The sequence below is a fragment of the Aricia agestis genome, chromosome 7 (genome assembly GCF_905147365.1).
Source record: "Aricia agestis chromosome 7, ilAriAges1.1, whole genome shotgun sequence".
Taxonomy (NCBI): Eukaryota; Metazoa; Arthropoda; class Insecta; order Lepidoptera; family Lycaenidae; genus Aricia; species Aricia agestis.
The window spans coordinates 3270383-3287178 of record NC_056412.1 but is presented as its reverse complement, the minus strand read 5'-3'; the positions used below and the strand labels follow the sequence as shown (position 1 = coordinate 3287178).

General features: G+C 38.3%; 1 protein-coding gene across 1 annotated transcript in view; it reads right to left on the bottom strand.

The window, feature by feature from the left end:
* Positions 1 to 16796, bottom strand: part of LOC121728955 — a 51236-nt gene that overhangs the window by 7544 nt on the left and 26896 nt on the right. The window contains exons 2-3 of the mRNA XM_042117312.1: positions 10332 to 10694; positions 3823 to 3940 (exon numbers count right to left, since the gene is read on the bottom strand). Of these exons, the coding sequence (XP_041973246.1) occupies positions 3823 to 3940; positions 10332 to 10694 (481 nt within the window). The remainder of the gene's footprint in view (positions 1 to 3822; positions 3941 to 10331; positions 10695 to 16796) is intronic.

Genomic DNA, 16796 nt, shown 5'->3' with positions numbered 1-16796 from the left:
ACACATACAGTTATACAGATATACAGACAGGCACACATACAGTCATACAGATATACAGACAGGCACACATGCAGTCATACAGATATACAGACAGGCACACATACAGTTATATAGATATACAGACAGGCACACATACAGTTATACAGATATACAGACAGGCACACATACAGTCATACAGATATACAGACAGGCACACATACAGATATACAGACAGGCACACATACAGTCATACAGATATACAGACAGGCACACATACAGTCATACAGATATACAGACCGGCACACATACAGTCATACAGATATTATACAGACAGGCACACATACAGTCATACATTATATACAGACAGGCACACATACCGTCATATAGATATACAGACAGGCACACTTTCGCATTTATCTATATATATAAAACTCAAATTTGACTGACTGATTGACATAGTGATCTATCAACGCACAGCCCAAACCACTGGACGGATCGGGCTGAAATCTGCCCCCCCCCCAATCTCTTCCACTCCTGGAAATGTTGTTGAAAACACAACTGTGTCGCAGAGTAAATGTTAAGATTTCATTCTTCCTAATTAAAAAGATACTAAGTTATTAATTGAAAGTGAAATTATTCTTACCTAAGCTAAACATAAAGATTTCGAGTTTTATCCTGGTCCCTACTTGGGGGGGCTGCGCCCCTCCAAACCTCCCCCCCCGCTCCTGGAAATGTTGCTAAAACAAAACTGTGTCGCCGTGTTAGTGTTGAGTTTTTATTCTCATTTATTAGAAACATACTAAGCTGGAGCTACTACTACTCCCGAAATCCCCTCTTCCCCTCCCCAACTATCTGACTCTATAAAACTCGAAACTATTGTTTATATGACCCTCTCTGATCTGACCTACCCATAGGGTTGCCACATCGAGTCTTTCTGTGATCGGGATCATTAACCGATTTTACGGTATTTAAGGGCTTTGGTCGGGAGAAATAAAAAAGTAAGAAAATAATATTAATTAAATACAATATTTTAAGTAAACATTACATAAACATAATTTTACATTGCACTCTACATAAAAAGAAAAAAAAACAGTCATCAGATTGCAAGTTTCGTTTGACGAAAATGTGAACTAAAAATTATCGAACTTTACTTGTTTTTCGGGAGATTATTTGCTTTGTCGGGAGTCGGGAGGACATACAAAAACTCGGGAAAATCCCGCCAATTCCCGACCGTCTGGCAACCCTACCTACCACTCTACTAAAGTGCAGTACAAACTGTTTAACTGGCGACTCAACTTTAGATATCAACTTGATATGATGTGATATCGTGGTATGATGTGAGTGTGCGTGCATTGCAATAACTAAGAAACTACAGGATCAATTATGTTTAAATTTGACTTTTTGAGAACCACATAATTTCAGAAAAAATACATAACTTTAATATTGTAATAATAAAATTATTGTAATATTGTAATTGTGGTAGTATAATATACAGCTTATCGACTGAATGTTGCCAATTATAAATGAATAAATAATTATACACAAAATATTGCTAATGTCACTCAGGAATACACCAGCTTTCTATTGGTATTAAATTTTTTTGCAATCGGACCAGTAGTGTCAGAGATTACGTCCAATTTCATTGCAAATATTTCAAAATCCTACAAACAAAAAAAAAAAACTTTACTTTATCTTTATTATTATATTAGATTAAGGTAACACTTTTATTAATATGGTGATAGGTATTGCCCTCCAATACATGTCATGGTATCACTATATTAATTATAAATATAAATAGATACTAGCTGTTGCCCGCGACTTCGTCCGCGTGGACTTCAGTTTATAGCGCGCGGTATCAACATAAATGTTGTCAAAAGCTTTTTAAGATAAATCAAAATACCCAAAAACAGCTGTGCAGTGTGCAGTGTGCACATAATATTTCATTATTTTAAATTAAACTTTATTTAAGTATGCCAAATTTTTAAGCTTATATTTTAGCCCCCCCATTACACAACTTTACCCATTAACTATAATTTATCATTGATAGCTTTAAGGTTACGTCACTGCATAGATAAAGTACTGAGTAGTTAGACAAATAAAAGCGTGTATAACAATCGAAAGAATCGAAAGGTCGTAAATTGAGATGGTACCACGTCTTATAGAATCACTTAAAAGCAAGCGATATCGATCGCGATGTAGACGACTCTTGGCGCCATCTGTAATGAATTTTTGGCGCCATCTGTTATGAATAAAAACGACATCTGCTTTTACATATAAGAACTACAGTGCGAATTAATTTTCATCGATATTTTCATGGAAATAAGTATAATGTGTAATGTAGCCTATGTCCTTTCTCAGGCTCTAGAAAAGATGTGTACAAAATTTCATTGCAATCGGTTCAGTAGTCTTGGCGTGAAAGGAAGACAGGTAGACAGACAGAGATACTTTCGCATTTATAATATTAGTATGGATTAAATCAATATTACTGTTACAAAGAGTCTTGAGATGCAAAAATGGCTGTAGCTAGTACAAAGAACATTTTCCTTTCCTCAGCAGTAATAACATACATCTCGGGCATCTGGCAGCGAAATTCCAGTGTGCTCGTTTGCAGTAAAATATTTCACAATGAAAGTATTACTTATCTGCCATTGGCTGAAGTAACAAACATTTTTTTTTTGAAGAATCCTTTCGAATAACTACACTGATTCCTTCATTGGAAGCAGTGCTGGTTTTAGAACTACCCGTGCCCTGGGCAAAATTTCTTTGGCGCCCAGGTAGTGTTAAAAAATGGGGCACATGCGGCGCCCCTTTTTATTTGCCTTCGGCACCCTGGGTGGTAGCCTAGCGTCGCCCTCCCCCTAGCGCCGCTACTGATTGGAAGATAAAATTATGATCAACAGACGGAATGGAATCGTTTTAACATAATCATGGAATCCTCATGAATGCTCTGGAGACTGATATCCAAAAATTATTTCAATTTAAGCACAGTAAGTAATACATGAAGACATATATAGTTTTAACCTTTTCGACCTTATTTCTTGGTAATTGGTAATATCATATCAGAATATGATACACCGGAGCTGTTTTTAACCATACGATGTCCTTCCCAGTGTTTCTTAAAAACTCTATCTCCGTTAACGTTTATACAGGGTGTTTCAAATAAGGTATAGTAAGCAGAAAGGGAGTTACTCAGGGGGTCATTTCCAAAAGTCGTAGAACTAAAGTTGTTCAGAATTATCCCTCGAGTCATCCCCTTTCGGCTTAATTTAAACATCATGTATATTATTATGCCTGTCATTTATAACGATAGCGTCCAATTAAGTCTAATTTTGGAAAATATGCCCGAGAAACACCTAAATATAATATTCCTTTTTCTCGATAAACATCAAGCATCCACTTATCCCAGCCAAATGCGTCGAAGGGATCGAATTTTATAATTCTGTATTGTGATGTTTGTATAGAACCTTTTTATGATTTTACCTTTTTGATATATATTGTATTTTAAATGTCAAGGTGTTAACGACATTCTCAGCCCTCAAGTAAATAAATATCTTTTCGTTGTTTCGTTCGTATTATTTATACATATAGTTAACCAAAAGAAAAAAACAAAAATAATAATTAAGAGTACCGCCACCCCACTCAGCTAAAACAATTCAAATTTGCTGCCACAGATGAATGGTAGAATTTTAAATTTCTCGCCATCGCCACATCAAACCCCCTCTGCCCCTTCTTCACAGGTACTAAAAAAGTGTCGTTACAACATTTTCTGTCTAGCCCCCTTTCGCAACGCGCGATAAGGAACTTCGTTCCAAAACCGTCAACACAGTAAGTATAATTGAGTACCTCTCAGGTGTAGCGAGCGTCAGGGTTGGCGCGGGGAAGGCGCCGTCGGCCGCGCAGATCACGTTGACGGTGTCGTCGTCACTCTTGTTCTGGATCAGACGGAAACTCGTCTCCGGCACTGTAAAGTCATATAGAGGTATACGAGGTGTAACAAAACAAGTTTTAATACTTTAGGGTGTGTATGTGTAAAATAAGTAAAAGAATCAGCGATGAAAGAGCATTTTTGTGATTTGTATAGGCAAGTGCCCGAGGGTCATGAAAAAAAGTAAAATAAAAACTCTTTAGTTACTAATTAGTATAAAGCGCTGCTACTTTTACAGTGAACTCTATGGGGCACACCCTAAAGTATTATCACTGAGTTTTGTTACACCTTGTATAAGAATGCAGTTAATGGCTGGCTCAAAATTGGGGTTGACCTACATAACAAAAAATATGAGGTGGCGTTACGAAAGCATCTTAATGGCTCATTTTCATTGGTCGATGGCCCGCATGCGGGGTGCGGGAGATTTCTGAAACGCATGCCACAGGGCCCGCATTTGGGGAACCGTTTTCATTAGTCGATACTAAGAACACAGAGGTTCTCGCCGCAGGGCTGGGGAGAACCTCTGTGTTCGTCGCCAGTTACAGACGTTCTTGCCATGGAACAACAACCTGAAGTCAAGGCACAAGACATAAAATCATTTGTTACAGTATGTGTCTAAGCACACTAGGCTGAATTACGCCGACGTTAATTCCGCTGCGTTTACGCCGCGTATTAAATCCATACAAAATACGGACGTAACGCGACAGACGACACACTATGCCGAAATTCCGTCGCCGGAATGAATTATCAAAACCGAACATAGCAAATCAAACCTTAACTCCAAATCGTTAACGCACACATTACATCTTAAAATTTTAAATACTCACTTACGCGCGCGTTCCGCAACGAAAATTACGCCGCGAAATTTCGGCTTTTCGCGTTGTATGGCCAGTAGTATGGCGGCCATTGGGAACTGTCGGAAACGTGGCAACTCGCGTCCCGCAAACTGTATATCGACCGATGAATTTCATTGGCCGATATCACGGTCGGTATAAAGCATGCGGGCAATCCCCGCAGGCGGTGTAACGAACACGTATCGACTTATAACTTTCATTGGTCGTTATCTCGGCTGCGGGGACTGCCCGCATGCTATATAACGAACGAGTTAACGACCAATGAAAATGAGCCATAAGAAATATCAAATAAGCAAAATAAACGATAGTAACACTGTCACCCGACTACAATAGCACCAATGTCAAGTTAGGGGCAAATATTCTAAGGTACAAATACATAGACGTATATAAAATGACATGATAATAATATCATCCTGTGTTTTCACCATTCCATTGTCCAAATGGCAATAGCATGATTGTGCCATAACATTCACTAAGGTCTATGAAAAAAATACAAACCACAAAGTAGGCACTATAATATTATACATAATTACTATATAGAATATAATATGAATACTTAAAACCACTAAAGTATTCAATCAGGGAGAGCGAAGCGAGCCCTAGTATATCCCACAACCTAAACATTTTCAGTGGTACACTTTACGGAAAAACTATCACGTTACACGAAAAACGTACGATGAAAGACTGCCATTGCTGTATATTTGAAAGTTTGTGTCTATTGTGGCGCTGGCCCGAGTTAATCAGCAGACAGTTGTCACTGAAGCATGTGGCCCAGTTCCGACAGCTGACGGCCATTCAAATAGAGCATTCGGGGGGAAATCGAATAGATATTGGTCAGTTAAGCGTCTTTTGTTTAGTTGTGATAGTGAAATGTTCCGTATTACAATATACATGTCTAATAATAATAGCTCCCACACCGGTTTCGGTGACGGTGGCCGGTTTCATTAATACTAGGCCAGCTACGTAGGAGTAATTTTATAGTGCCCAAGTGTGTGCGCAGTACACAAGAGCACTCTCTATTCCTTTTACTCTCATAACCTAGTGGGACGGAAGACCGACACGACCGGCGAGAGATCAGGCGCAGGACCGACTTTTTACATGCCCATCCGACGCATGGATCATCTTACTTGTCAGACAATCAGGTGATCAGCCTGCATTGTCCTAACCAAACTTGGAAATAACATGTTTCCAACGCAGGATTCGAGAACCCATGACCTCCGAGTCAAGAGCCGCGCTCTGTACCACTAGACCACGGAGGCGTTATATACATGTCTGAAAGTATGTACTATCAGGGAAGTTGATTCATAGGCTGTGATGAACCTACGTCATTTGGTCGAGTAAGGGTTGATTCAGACCGCAAAGCGACGCGTAGATGCATTTCTAAATTAGTATGGATTTGACATATTCGCAAGACGTCTCACGTTGACCACATCTGTCAAATCCATACAAATTTAGGTCGCGTCGCGCCTCGCCTCGCCTCGTCACGTTGCGGTCTGAATTGACCCTTAGGATCAATCAAGCAAAGTGACGCTTAGATGCATTTGTAATTGTATACCACTGAATTAACAGATTTTTTTTATTTTTTTTATTATAAAATTGGGGCCGTCTATGGACTGTTCGTCCATATCCTTTTTTTGTTATTTTATTATTTACATTTTTCGCACCAAGGATAATTGAAATAATATTATGAATTTTAATTAATTGTGGTCCATCACGCCATGGACACTTTTTTTTTTAATATATATGTGTATATATATATTTAATAGAATAGAGTATAATATGTTATACTTATAATAAATAAATATATATTTATTGTTTTATAAATTGCATAATAATAATATTAATGTTTTGAACGGTGAGGCGGCCAGTAGATCCGACATTTTCCGATTTCCTTAGATTTTATGCTGCTCCACCCTTTGCCTTTAGATGTTGTGACATTGGCTTGGTGGAGAGGGGTCACTCAAGCTGGGTGGAGTTTCTAGGTTGTTAAAAAGATATCGTTCTGTGTCGAATCTACCCGCCATGTGGCTTAGGGCTTTATCGTTCCTGTCTTTTATAGCCATTTTTATATTATAATCTTTTATGTGTTCGGTTGACACCTCCGTGGCTCTTTTTATGAATCTTGCCACAGCGTCTCCATCAGTGTCAGTGTAATAGACACAGGTGTTAGTGTGCCGGGATATAGCTACAACTGCATGAGGAACGCTGTCATGGATTGCCAGCTTTCGGGACTTGGTCTGTATGATGATCACCGAAGGACTCGTTAATCCCTGAGCTTCATGGATTGTGAGGACGCGAGAGTCCGTTCCCGATCCATAGCCTGTATTAGTGAGGGCTGCTTTCTCCTCTTGTGTGTGGACAAGATACAGGGTATTTAGATCGGTTTTAGGTATTCTCGCTCCTGTATACTTCATTAGCTTTAGGGACCGCACAATTTCCTTCGATGAATAGATGTTATTATAGACCATGTTTAAGGCGTATGCCACATCCATAGGGCTCCTGTGTGTGCAAGACAACTCCTGGGTGATGCTGGTTACCAGGTTTGGACGAGAGTAATTAAGTTTAAAGAGGTTTTCACGCTCTATAAACGGAAGTTGGTTAATATCTCCAATGAGGATGACATCGTTGGCGCCTGTTAACTGATTCGCCATGACGATTGAGCCGAAATGGTTCATGAGGGCCTCGTCAACTATCAACCTTTTGTAGGTTCCTTTTGTCCCATTTACCAGCAAAGAGGCCATGGTACGAACTTTATCTTTAACTTTGTTGCCAGTTCGTAGCGATAGCCTTTGCTTTAGATCCTCGGCTGCTTCGATTGTAGTTGTTATTATAACGTCTGTTTCCTCATTGAAGTTATTAATGATCCAAGTTGTCTTCCCACATCCAGGAACCCCATTGACCCACGAGTAGTTGATAGGTTTCGCGAATATGTCCCAGTCCATGCTAGATTCGGGGTCCCCAGATAGGACTTGTGCCATTTCTAGTATCCTGTCTTCCAGCATTATTCTGGTACATTCCGCTATTACCACTATTGGATCCTCAGATTTTGTAATAAATTTGAGTGTTCCCGTGCGTTTTGTCTCATCCTCGTCCAGAACCACGAATCCGCAGTCGGCACTTAATGCCGCCATATACTGCCCTGTCATCGCCCCGGCAATTATTGTGGAGGTGACATTGTCGTATATGGCAGCTTTTGCATCCTCGAGTCTCACTTATAACAGCTTTTGATTTTTCCGCTGATAGGCCTGCATGATCTTATTGCAGGTCAAGAGCTTTATGGTCTTGTTTGCTCTTATTATTGCCTGGAACTCGAGGAAGGCATTTATTATATGATCTTCGGGGTTCTGGGCCAGTCTGAGTTTTGGCGGGAGCACTTGCCCGAGATCGGCCCTATATCTTTTGTTTTTATTTGCCGGTGTTTGTGTAGATGGTTCCCTCAAAAAAGCCTCCATTGATAAAGCCTGCCGATTTGTTTGTGACGAAGCCTTGATCCGAGAAAGGGTGTTTTTATCCTCGATCATTCTTCCACGATGAAGTACTTTTTTGATGGAATCCACAAACGCTTTTAATTTGGCCATTGAGTTTAGAGACTTCTTAATTTCATTTTTATCTCTCTCTTTCTCATCCTCTTTCTTGTCCTCCCGTGATGCTTGGAGTCGTTCACTTGCGGAGGATGAGTTCGCCTTATTGCTGGGTTGGGACGCTGCTGGCTGATCATCACGATTCCTTTTGAGGAAGCTTAGGTCATCCCCTCGGTTCTCGTAGACTATATTATTATATCGAATTAACAGATTTCAATTATTGCGAGAGACGTCTTGCGAATCTGTCAAATCCACACAAATTAAGAAATGCATCTACGCGTCGCGTTGCGGTCTGAATTGACCAGTCGCAAATTTGAAAACAAATATTTTATATGTTCAGGCGTTGTTATATTCATGTTTCCTTACATAAATTATTCTTCCAATAGCAGATGAAAAAGTCAAAGTCGCATTCAATGTTTATTACTTTGTCGAGCTTAATAAAAAGACAAATTGTTTCCCGTGCAATTGTAAGTATTTATTTCACTAGCTTGGCTTCCAGTGAGCGCGTTAGCTACTTTAAGCACATTATATTCAGTCCCCGATCTGGGACAGGTTTTTGTCGCGTGCCAACTTCATCCGACTCGGAGGCTATTAAGTAAAAGTCAGTTGAAATTAATCTTTGAAATCTTTCAAGCTGGTTGATTATAAAAAGTCTAACTGCTGCACTCCGAGGCGAACATTAATTACTTGAATGTAATTAAATGCAAGTTTTGACATAAGCCCCATGCATTATCTATCGAACTCCTCATGAAATTGAAAGTTAAGAAAAAAATAGTCATAATAATTAAATGTGTCTGAGTGGAGCAGTCAATGCTGGTTGGTATTATAAAGTCTTATAATAATTAAAATTTAATCAATAATGTATAATTCGTCTAATAGGTACTCTCTTTATATCGAAGTTCGTCGGTCAATTGGTTAAATTTTCCCAATCTTGGCTAGACGTATGAATTTAGAAGGTTTATATTTTGATAAAAGCTATGCTATACCGAAAACATAAGGAATGTTGGCGTGTATTGTGTTTATAAAAAAAAGCGGCAAAATATTTTCACTCCACGCAGCAACATTTTACTTAACATTTAAGTATATTATGTCATTTTTGGCCAAATACTTTTAATTATAATATATTCTTTCAAATGAAATTGATCTTCTACAGTGCAAGTTGTTTAGTTGACATTTAGTTGACAAACGTTTTATGTATTGGGCATCACAAATTCAATGGATACTGAACACTTTTCCACGTAATAGTGTTCTTGGCCGTTCTATATCTGGGAGACGAATGAATTTTATACCAACATCTGTTATCCGCCGGCGTTTCTCTCCGAAAGTCCTGTGGCATTAATGGACGCGTTTTTTATAATGTCTTGGCAGCAAGATAGCGAACTGATTTTTAAAGACTTTTGAAATTAATCTAACTTTTCTGCAATAAAGTAATCTCTTTTAAAACTAGCACACCGTTTTAAATGAATATAAAAACAGCTGATTATCGATAATACGCAGTAGATATGGCTGAAGTCAGGGACGAAAGTTGTAAAGTGTGGGACTACTTGGTTACCCTAAATCATCGTTATAATATGATTGTTGAGTAACACTATTAAAACATTATAACGCTTTCTGAGACGATGACTGATTAAATAAATCCGTCTGGATTTCATGACTTATAATATAGTAAGTAAATACAGTGCTGCAAATGTGATAATGCGCGTAGACATTTTAGTAAATTTTCGACAACGGTCGTATTTCCCGAGCGACGATAGACGATATTGCATTGCATTTAAGATACATGTATTAGTCAAAGTTCGTCGTGATATTCCTGTAGTTTTTGTAACATGGTCATTATTCACGGTCACTCTAAAATTAATAATGCGCATCATTATTAATTTTAGAGTACTGTACCTGCTGTTTATTTCTTAAAATGAACCTAAAATGAGATTATTATCAAATTTTAACGAACTTAATACACCGTCTTAGAAAATGTATCAGTCAGTGGCTCACCGAATACGGTCATGTGTTTAGTCGCGTAATCCTCATCCATGAACGTGGAGGCAACGCAGGTGTAGTTGCCGGAGACATCGGTGCCCAACCTGACGATGCGCAGCGCGCGGTACTCGGTCAGCGGGTCGGCGGACGCGCGGTGCGTCAGGTCCACCCGCCCGCGCAGAATGCCGATGGCCTGCGGCTGGTGGCCCGCGATCCACTGGTACACAGGCCGCGTCCGGCTCTGGAAGAACCACTTCAGCACCAGCCCGCGCGTGTCGTTCCCGTACGTGAAGTCACAGTCCAACAGCGCTGTGTCCTGCGCTCCGTATTGTATCACTTCTGGCACTGTCAATTTCACTATTTTGATGGAGTCCGATTCTGTAATGAAAGAGAATTTTCGCTTTAATATTGTTCTTACTCTCGTATTTATCGGTAGACAAATGAAATGGGTGTACAGGTTACTTTCCCAGTTTCTTAAGTATCTTTATAGCAAAATATCCTCAAAATCATCTAGAAGACTCATTTTGTACCCACATGAAATATTATTATTATTCAACATTTTAAAACATAGAGATTTTTCAAATTAAAGTATTTTTGTAATTCAAAACGTTGTCCCGCTTTTAGCGCTCATTATAAAACTTTAACAACGTCGAGGATTTTTATCACAGAAAATAGCGGTATACTTTATATTTCCTTTTGCAGCTAACTTAATACAATTTTAGGTAGAAAAAGTACTTAATAAAGCAGACGGGATAAAAGGTAACTGACCTCAAAATATACTATACAAAATTTCTTCTAATAATAGTTACTTATTATACTGAAATGCATTAATTCAAAATATGCAATAATTTCATAAGTATTCTGACGCAGTCTCTAGTACCGTCACATTGACCTCTGCGGTCTTTGAAGATATAGCATGAAGCCCGGCCCTTCTAGTGTTAAATTATAAATATATTGCCGTTGTCTGGTACCCATAACACAAGTCCTTCAGATACTTACCACGGGGCCAGACTAACGTGGTGGTAAAGCGTTTATATATATTATAATAATGGTTCATCGATTCCTGTGTCGTCACACACATCGGATCTCTATTAAGGGACAACCTATGATGATTCCAGACTTTGTATGTTAGAAACGAGATCAAATCCCTTATCCCAATCCCTATTAATACTCCAGCTAACTTTTACTCCTGTAAATGGGAGAAAAACGTTGAAAGCTAAAAACATGACTGAGTGTCATACATTAGTAATGAGTTATTCGCTCTGTGGTCGCGTAGTTAACAATAAATCTGAGCTCCGAGATGTTTTTCTTTACTCAGTTATTTATGCAGCACATTCTCTTTTTTATTTACTGTGGAGAATACGTAATGAATTTACTGACCCCAGTAACCTCGGGGCAGAAGTTAAATATATAAAGGGTTCGTCTGGAGTTGAAATTACGTTAAATATAAAACGTTTTTCGTCGAAGAGTTTACCTTCGTACCTGGCCGACGTTTGCACGAGGGCTTTTTGATCGCGCAGACTGTAGAGAACTAGGGAGTGTTGAAAGTTGAAACACGACAGCCCTAAAAATAGAACTCTGTTGTACTAGTAAACTTAGGTACCAAACACAAACCTTTAAAACGCAAGATACATTTGTGGAAAAGCTTTCTTTGTTTTTATAGCGTTTGCGAACTGGTTTGTGGTTCGTGACCATGGTTTAAATAATAATTGACGTGTAGCTTTTTTGCTTAAATATTTTTTATTTTGACATAGCGCAATTACAAAATTAGTAAAGTATATTTAAATTCATATATGATCAAAAAAAAGGGACGAGATACTATTTTATGCTCTGATATATTTAATTTGTGTGCTTAAATAACGAATTTGAACCTTATTTTGTATTTTATTTTGAGAGTAAATACCTTTAAGTACCGAGAAAACAACCCTTAGATATAAAATAAGACAATTTTATTATTCCAGTGCTCTTAGGCTATTGTGGAGTTTCTTAAAAAGTAATAAGATTGTATCGTCTGTATAAATAATTCAATAATATAGCCCCATCGGGCTTCGTTGTTTGTATTTAATCTCGCCTCGAGGTCAGGCGGGCCCGGGGGGCACGATCAAGGATTGCCGTTCCAAACTTAATTGTATTTGAAACAATGTATTTTTACCGCTAAATCAAAAAGATGGGCTTGTAGTAGTATCAAAGCGCCTGCAGGTCTGGCATAAAACTAGTAGAAACGGGAAATAATAGACATACTAACAGACTTAGGTGACAAAATTTGGATTTACTTTCACTGTCACTTTGTCTATTCTTCCTTAGAAAGAAACCGCTTCTATGGTGACCATGCTAAGCCTGCTGAAGGCCTGTTTTTGATGGGGCTAAGAGATTGCATGTCAAATTTTATCGTTTCGAGGAAAACTAAGTTAGTTAATATTATGTATATTAAATTCTACTGGTTTTGGCGGCACATCCTAAATCCAATTTTAGGTTGTGTCAACGATTACGCCCAAAAATGTATTTTGGACGTATCATTAATGTGCAACCCAGTCTAAAGTGCCTGCAATGTATTTCAAAATTATCGATGACACACCATGCCAAAATTAAGTCGCGTTATATTGTATGTGTAGCGCATTGCTGACGTAATCATGCCGAACTTCGGCCGCTTTTTTTAGGCCTAGTGTGTTTAGACACTAACGGCCGTTCCCAATATTTGATCTATCTGTGGTTTTGCCCTACTAGAGATAGGAATAGCTCACAATTGACATAAAATATATGTCTCTAATGTCTAGTCTGAGCTATTCCTATCTCTAGTAGGGCAAAACCAGAGATAGATCAAATATTGGGAACGGCCGTAAGCTAATAGATAATAACGCTAATCTATATCTATATAATATATAAAACTCAAAGGTGACTGACTGACATGGTGATCTATCAACGCACAGCCCAAACCGCTGGACGGATCGAGCTGAAATTTTGCATGCAGGTAGATGTTATTACGAAGGCATCCGCTAAGAAAGGATTTTGATAAATTCCAACCCCAAGGGGTTAAAATAGGGTGAAAGTTTGTATATAATAATAATTCTTAACGCGAGCGAAGCCGCGGGCAAAAGCTCGTAAATAATTAATAATATTTTTTAATAAATTAGAAGTAAAAAAGTATTGTTACTTCTAATTTGTTAAGAAATCATTTCGTTTTGTCGTGCATGTGCAGTTTGATTTTGAGCTCCAACTGAAATAACTAACGAAAAATGTCGCAGTAGATAACTAAAGTTACAAATTAATGTGCATAGCAGAAGTTTTGAGATTTGTTCGCTATCTCGTGTTATTTATGGAAGCCGCGTGCCCAAACAAAACACTTGCGAACTCGTGTATTATCTCTCGCCTCGCGAAATTGCGCGGGAATTCTCGACTTAAAATTAACAAAAATGTGTCAAGTTGTACTCACTTAGCGATATTTTTTTATTTGTCAGATAGGAGATAAAAGGTGTGGATTATACATAACGTTGATAACGTTGCTTCACTTCTTATTACTCCTGGTTGAATAATTTAAGGTGACGCCGCGTTAAAGTAAAAACCGTGTTGGACATGTTTAAGATTGCTTGTTTTCTATTTTGAAAGCAAAAAATGGAAAGTGCGTAGTGAAAAAATGGTTTTTGTCGAGTAATTTTAAAACCATAAATACAAGCTATGAGCAAATTAAAATGTATGCTTGAACCAATCTATGTACTCTCCTCTGTTGGCAAAATTAAAAAATTAGAATCCCTTTTTTTACAGAGGTCTTTTTGATTAATTATTCTGTGTTATAAAAGATGACAAATCGTGTTATGATATGGGTAATTCAAAGACAAAGACATGATGAATACTGATAATGAACTTTAATTTCTTAGCTTTAGTCATTGCTGAGAAAATCGACATCGCTGCAGCCAAATTATCAAGGCGTCGCCTTAAGTAAACAATTTGCTTGCACTAAAATCTTGAAACTTTTTTAAAATGAAAATTCGCATAATGCTGGTCTTTGTACAATTATCTGCCAGACAATCATAATGGTACAGTGAAAGAAATATACATTATGTACAATACTATTTATAAAATAGTTTATTATAATGTTGTGTGTAAATGAATACAAATTGGCGTCATAACAGTAATATAATTTGTTTTTCATTTAATAGTACTTGTTGAGCGAAAAATATTACTTTGTACTGTTGACTAAAAACACAATGGAATAATTTAAACTCTAAAGAAACACAATAACACCCTTTGACCTTGCCCTCTCAAGGTCTCGAAAGTAGCGCTAGAAATGTCTCAATTTAGACGAAGACTTTAAAGGTCCTTGAGTCGATGCTCGAGTCACAAAGACCAAAAGCCAATTTGTTTTGTAGCTTCGCCTTACCAAATTTGATGAGTTCACAGATGGGCTCTCGGTAAATGAGATGCTTTTTTTGTGGATTTTGTGTTGTGTGACTTGGAGAAAATGCCAACTTTGGATGAATTCGAATTACGTGCATAATAATGCTAGATGACGTCCGCAACTCACCTTTTCATCACAAAGTATCCTACATATTGACGACCTCTGTGGCTCAGTGGTAAGCGCGTCGGTAGCTCAAGCCGGGGGTCGCGGGTTCGAATCCCGCCGACGGAACAAAAAGTTTTCAATGTTCCCGGGTCTGGATGTGTATTAAATATGTGTATGATATAATAAAAATCTTAAATATATGTATAGTATAAAAGTATTAAATATATTTCCGTTGTCTGGTACCTGTAACACAAGTCCTTTAGGTACTTAGCACGGGGCCAGACTGACGTGGTGTGAAGCGTCCATAGATATTATTATATTATGCAATCCATACCTCTTAATAATATTATAAATGCGAAAGTGTATCTGTCTAACTGTAGTAACTGACAGACAGACAGACAACCACATGTTGCCTCTTTACGTCTAAGCCGCTGAACCGATTTTACTGAAATTTGATAAAGAGATACTTTGAGTCCCAGGAAATAACATAGGATACTTTTAACCTCAAAAAAAATGTACAGTTTCTCGCGACAATTTTGGCGCAATGGAGTTGCGGGCGTCATCTAGTATGGAATATTTAAGAGGATACACCAGGGGCTAGAGAAATGAAAAAAAAGTACGTGTAATATCTATAGCTGTCTCCCTTACCTCAAGCCTATACCGCAGAACGCGATAGAGACAACTGCAGAAAATCAACGATTCGTTGTCCCCTGATTCCTTCTCCAAAACTTAACCGATTTAAGTACTTTTTTCACTAAAGATTAAAGAAAGGCTTAAGCTGTGTTCCTATGTTTTGCTTTTTTTGTATAATCTAGCCAAATCTGTTTTCTGGACGTTTGAACACAGCGGAAAATCTGGCCATTTTTTTGGGGTTTTTGAACGTTCATATCTTATTTAATAATTAAATTATGAAAAAAAAGAATACATAGGGACATTGTATTAGTGGCCGTAGATATTCAGGAAAAAAATTATAACTCTACTAGCATTATCCAGGGAGGAAACAGGGGACAACGTTTGTATGGAAAAAAGGGCGGTGTGGAATCCTCTTAACTTATCTCAAATTCTAAATTAGGTTGCCCTGAAGTAATGAAATTGGTAATCCCAAGTATCAATTACTTCAGCATGTGTTGTTAACGATCGCTGATGAATATTAATGTACGGAACTCCCGTATGTTACGATATACGTAGTGATACGGTTTAATTAAATTTATATCAACGTCTCGGAACACGGGCACGGTGACGTCGACTTGGCTGAGTTTGTGACGTGAATACAGTATAGCCCACACATTGAGCATAGGAACAATGCGTAGAGTACGGAATGTCGCTGCCAACTTATCGCCAAGTAGGCCTTTACAGTACTCCCAAATTAATAATGCGCATGCAAATCTTCGCTTATTTTCGTAATCATGAAAACACCCGAATCTATGAAACGTAAGAGCCCCAAACAATGCACTTACATTTTGCACCGTGTTCAAATGAAATAGAAGTAAATATCATATAGCCGGTGGCTGTCCGCTGTCGCCGGTCCGTCAATAAGTGCTAAAACTCACCGGGAAGCCATCGCGACGTGGCCATGGTAACGTCCAAGCAACGTCAGGCGCCTCTACGTCGCCGCAAAGCGCTGTTTTTCTTAAAGTTAAGTTTAAAACAGCGCTTGCAGCGACGTCATTCGACGCTCGGGAAATACGACCGCTGCCGAAAATTACGAAAATTTCTATGCGCATTATCACTTTGGGAGCACTTTACACTGTACACGTTAGACCAATACCTTGGCTCCATGCGTTGTGCCAAAATTCGTTTATCGCGTAGAAAGTTAAGAACCATACACTTTTTAGGGATAAAAAGTATTCTATGTCCTTTCCTGGGACTCAAAGTACCTCCATACCATTTCTATACAAAATTTCAGCAGAATCAAGAATCAAATAAGTGGTTTGGGCGTAAAGAGGCAACATAATATAAGGTAGACACACTTTCGCATTTTT